This window comes from Psammomys obesus, unplaced genomic scaffold, assembly GCF_907164565.1.
Source record: "Psammomys obesus unplaced genomic scaffold, mPsaObe1.curated_primary_1811, whole genome shotgun sequence".
Classification (NCBI taxonomy): domain Eukaryota; kingdom Metazoa; phylum Chordata; class Mammalia; order Rodentia; family Muridae; genus Psammomys; species Psammomys obesus.
This window is the reverse complement of record NW_026596046.1, coordinates 24,644,745-24,649,993: the sequence shown is the minus strand read 5'-3', so window position 1 is coordinate 24,649,993 and position 5,249 is coordinate 24,644,745. Positions and strand designations below refer to the sequence as shown.

Below are 5,249 nucleotides of genomic sequence, written 5' to 3'. Positions count from 1 at the left end.
CACACACACACACACACACACACACACACACACACACACACACACACCCCTTAGATTCATTTAAATGACTCATCTCTATAGGATCAACTGATTTTAATTTTGGAAAATTCCTATTTTCTGTGACCTCATATTGCATTAATTATTCTTTCTCTGCTTTTCCTTTTCTCCTCCCAGCCTCTCCCCCTCCCCTTAATTTTAATTAATTTCTTTTGGACAGAGTTTGACCTAATAGAAAAAAATAGGCTGACAGACTTGGACTTAAACTCTGGTATCTTTTACTGAGGGACATGTTTTTACTCTCACAATCTTAGGCTCTTTTTATTCTTTAATGAAATAATAATTTATATACTGTAGTTTGTTCTGTGTTGCTATGAGAGGTTACCTATACTGGGTAATGCCTATAGGAAAAGGTTCATTTGACCCATGTTTCTTTGTAATTTGAAGGTACAAGCAGCACATCCCTGGTGCCATGGTAACGATCCACAGGCTGTGTCACAGTATAGCAGGAAAACAGAATGGGAAAGGGCCAAGCACACATCACAGCGGTGCTTTGTAGCAGTCTTCTCATATGGGACCTGACCCGTGGCTACAGGACCCATACATCTATAATTAATCCTTAATCTAGCTTAGTCCTTTTGTGAGCATCAAGTCCTCTCTGACTTACTTTGTCTGATTTCATAAAGCTTCCACTGTGTCAGAAGGTCAGCGTTTGAGGAAAAACCTATGCCATACTGTAGCACATACACTGTTAGTTGTTCAGGTTTGTAGTAGTGCTCGGTACTAGGTGGACACTCATTAAATCACAGCTATCACCACTGCCATCATTATTTTTTTTAATTTTTATTTTTTTAATGTTAGTTACAGTTTGTTAACTTTGTATCCCTGCTGTATCCTGCTCCCTCTTTCCCTCTCAATCCTACCCTCCTACCCTCATCTCCTCCCTGTCCCTTTCCAAGTCCACTGATAGGGGAGGTCCTCCTCCCCTTCCATCTGAGCCTAGCTTATCAGGTCTCATCAGGACTGGCTGCAGTGTCCTCCTCTGTGGCCTAACAAGGCTGCTCCTCCCTTGGGGTGGGGGGAAGGTCAAAGAGCCCGCCATTGAGTTCATGTCAGAAACAGTCCCTGTTACCCTTATTAGGGTACCCACTGAGATACCAAGGGATACATCTGAGCAGAGGTTCTAGGTTGCATCCATACATGGTCCTTGGTTGGAGAAACAGTCTCATAAAAGACTCCTGTGCCCAGATATATTTGGTAACAAAGACAAACACTACCTCAGAGTATAGGGCTGGAAAAATGTTTTTCAAGCAAATGGATCCAGAAAACAAGCTGGAGTAGCCATCCTAATATCTAATAAAATAGACTTTCAACCAAAATTAATCAAAAAGGATAAGGAGGGCACTATATTCTCATCAAAGGAAAAATCCACCAAGAGGACATCACAGTTTTGAACATCTGTGCCCCAAATACAAGAGCACCTACATTCATAAATGAAACATTATTAGAGCTTAAATCACACATTGATCCTAATACCTTAATATTGGGAGACTTCAACACCCCACTCTCACCAAGGCACAGATCAACTAGACAGAAACCACATAGGGAAATAAAAACACTTACAGAGACCCTAAATCAAATGGACCTAATAGACGTCTACAGCACTTTTCACCCAAACTCAAAAGAGTATACCTTCTTTTCAGCACCGCATGGAACCTTCTCCAAAATAGACCATATAGTTGGTCATTGCCATCATTATTACTAGCTCACATAGCAAAATGATTACATAGTGCCCTGCCTGTCCCAGATTAGTTCTAAGATACACATGGTAGGTATGTACACATTTAATTCTTGAAATGGTAGATGGTTATTCTCATATGGAAATATGGAGAAACCGAGACTCATACAGAGCTTAGCAAGCTGGCCATGCCACAGAGTCAGTGAAGGAGATGGGCTGTGAATCAGCAGTGTGCCTTCAGAAGGCTTGCTCTTATCTCTGACACAGTGTGGCTTCCATATTATTGTAGGTTCATCTTTTTTAATTTATGTTTTGTATGCAAGTTTCACCAGTTGATTAATTTGGAAAGGACCTTACTTTGGTAAAGAACTAAAGGTCGTATTTATTGGATTTTGGTATATAAGCTTTGACCAGTGATTCAGAATTAATTTCATTCCTTTATCTTCTCTAGAAATAAGTGATTGTGAGAAAGAAGGGAGACCTAAAAGGTCTATCCTATGCATCAGCTAAAACTGTTCTTAACATTGCTTTATCTCTGGGCTTGGATGATGGTCAGCATGAGGCTGTATATTTCTTTAATTAGTGTGTGTGTCCATGTGTGCTCAATGGAAGTTATAGAACAACTTGTGGGAGTCAGTCAGTTCTCTTTTGCCACCATGTGGGTTTTAGGGATGGAAGTCTTGTGAGACTTGGCAGCAAGAGCCTTTACCTACTGAGTCCTTTTGAGCATTCATGAGGGTGTATGTTTATTCTTTTTTATTAGAAACTGTGGAACCTGTCTACTGTTTGATTTTTAATCATTAAATATTTGCACGTTTGGATTGTATTTTCACTGTGAGACATTCAGGACTTAGTTATTTAGAGGATTTACACTTAGCACCCTTGGCTCACTGGTAAATGTAAAATGGTTGATTATTTATACTGTATCCTATGATTTTGCTTATCAGAAAAGTATTGATTAGTCAAGTTTTGTATCTGAAACCATCTGATGTAAAGAGTTTGAAATTACTATTAAGGGCTGTATTTCAGCCCTGGAGGTTACCTTTTTAAATTAAATCTGTGACAGTGACTCCTGAGCGTTGAGGTGCCTGTGCAGTGTTAGAAACTGCCTCTGAGTTTCAGAGTTTTGCCTTGCAACCTGTCTTTCATTTCATGAGAAGTAAGTAAGAGGAAGTGATTAATTTACTTCACAGATGTACTGGCTTTTGTACTATGTTCTCTTTCACAGGTTTGCGCTCATGAACCGGAAAGCCCTGGATGTGTTTGGTACTGGTGCATCTAGAGAGTTTCACAATTTCATCCCCAGACTAGACCCACGATACACAATTGTCACACCGGAGCTGCCCATAGACTTTTCCTGAAGATGACTATAACTTATTGACTGTGTCTCACCATTTTCTCCTGAAGAGTTATGTTCAACACAGAAGGGGCCCAAGCTGAACCTCAGTGTTACTTCAACAAGAGATGCTTTTTCTTTCTTTCCGTACCAATCAGAAATACAGAAGCTTTTTAGAAAGGTGTTGCTTAATAATTAAGCTTCCTCTGTAGCCAGAATCTCATTCTGGATCATGTAGTGTTGACATTATGATATATTGTTGATTAAATTATGTCCACAAAGAATATTGAATAATTTATGTAGAAATATAATAAGAGTATACTTAAAATTACTTTAAAAAGATGTCTTTAGTTCATTCCAATAGAATTCTTGTTCAAAGTAAGAATATTTCTACCCTTTAGGATTTACAAAGGATCACGGGTACTTGGATTCGATCTGTGATTTTTAAGCTTTTGAATGGATTTCTTTAGCTATGGGTGTTGGGGATGTGGAAAAACCTCCATGGGCATTGCTGCTTTAGTTTCAAGCAATGTGGAGAAAGTGGCCATTCTTATTTCAGGGATATAAACATGGGTTTTATACCATTTGGGCCAGTGTCACGTGGTATCCATGCGCTTTTGTTCAGCTGGTAGTCCTGTTTCTCTTTGTGAACAGATGGGCTGTTTGGCACCCTAGTGACCTTAAATGATATTAACACATTAGGAACACATGGAAACCAACATGTGCCGCAGTCAAGAATATGTTTCAGTGTTCACAGAAGTGTTACACTTGAATATTGTCAAGCAGACACTTAAAAGTCAATCTGTACACTTCCTAAGGCATATTGCGTTTATTTTCATATATAATGACCAAACTCTTTGTAGCTCAGTTTGAATGCCATTGGTGTTTTGGAAGGGTTAAGATCCTATAGAATGAAAGAGTTTGGGGCCAGTTTTGACAGGTGGTACCCTCTCGAATGTCTCACCTAAATGGGATGTTTTACAACTGAAAATGTGAAAATTTAGTAATTTCTGGGAGTTTGTGTCTCACTAAGTGGATTCTTGTTCCCCTGCTTCCTGTTCGTTAGCCAGTTCACTCTGGAGTTAAGGGACAAATGGCTAGTTGGTGCTGATTGTGGAAGCAGTCCTGGACAGCTAACTGAGATATGATCACTTGGTTTTTCTGGGGAAAGTTGGACTTTTCTAAGTTTGTAAAAGGCTAAGGTGGCCATGATGTCTGCAGTTAATGTAACATATAGGAATTGTGGCTAAATATATAATTTTGTTGCTAAAAAGATTTCAGGTCATTGTAAGTTATGCAGTAGAACTTGTGTTATGACAGGAATTGTAATCAAGACATTAAAAATACTTAATCTCCCATATTCAATTGCATCAAACCTCGTATAATTCTGTTTCTGTGTAATCCTATACTTGGTTGCTATGGTAAATTGATTTCCTACAAAGAGAAAGTCTAGTGCCATTATATAAAAGTCTCACTGTAGTTTGGTCAGAATTTTGCATTGTATTTTGTTTTCTAGAGTGGGCTTACCTATTTGGTAATATTGCTGAAAGGTCTTTTTGATTTTGGACTTCAGCACTTATTAATTAATGCAGTTTTAGGTGTTTATTCACTGGAATTGAACTGATTATTAGTGCTGTGTTTACTTTTGAAAATGAGGTATTAAAGCACTGAGAATGCCTGGCCACCCATACTTCATTTTCTCCTCTCCAATTTTATGTCTATTGCATTTTTTCCTGTCAGGTTAAAAAATCTATGTTAAGCCATAAGCTATTATTATCATTGACATTAAGAGACTGTGATAATGATTAAGCCTATTGAAATGTGCAAAAATGTTTAGTAAAATCTTGCTGGTCAAAAAGATGCATTCCTACGAGATATATTTTTAACAAATTACACTCACGTTTTTATTTCATGTAAAATATAGTAAGAAGCACCGCCAATAAGCAGAATGCATTGGAAGGATAGCTCACCTATTATAGAGACAGATTGAGAAGTACTATTTGAACTCATGAGAACAGTGTACTTGTTCAAGCAAACAGGAAGAAAACTTAGTGTTTCTAAAGACAGTGAAGATGAATACCTTTCTACCTCTAATCAGGTATTGACGGACAACCCCCTGTCATTGTAAATAAAGGCAAATAGATCTCTCCATTCCAAAACATGTTTTTATTTCCATTT

The 5,249-nt window shown here is 38.1% G+C and overlaps 1 protein-coding gene across 1 annotated transcript in view; it reads left to right on the top strand.

Annotated features, from left to right (window-relative positions):
- Nucleotides 1–4,931, top strand: part of Tmem135 (transmembrane protein 135) — a 203,426-nt gene extending 198,495 nt beyond the window's left edge. Inside the window, exon 15 of the mRNA XM_055623232.1 lies at nt 2,964–4,931. Coding sequence (XP_055479207.1) covers nt 2,964–3,096 — 133 coding nt within the window. The 3' untranslated portion in view covers nt 3,097–4,931. The remainder of the gene's footprint in view (nt 1–2,963) is intronic.
- Nucleotides 4,932–5,249: the final 318 nt, after the last annotated feature.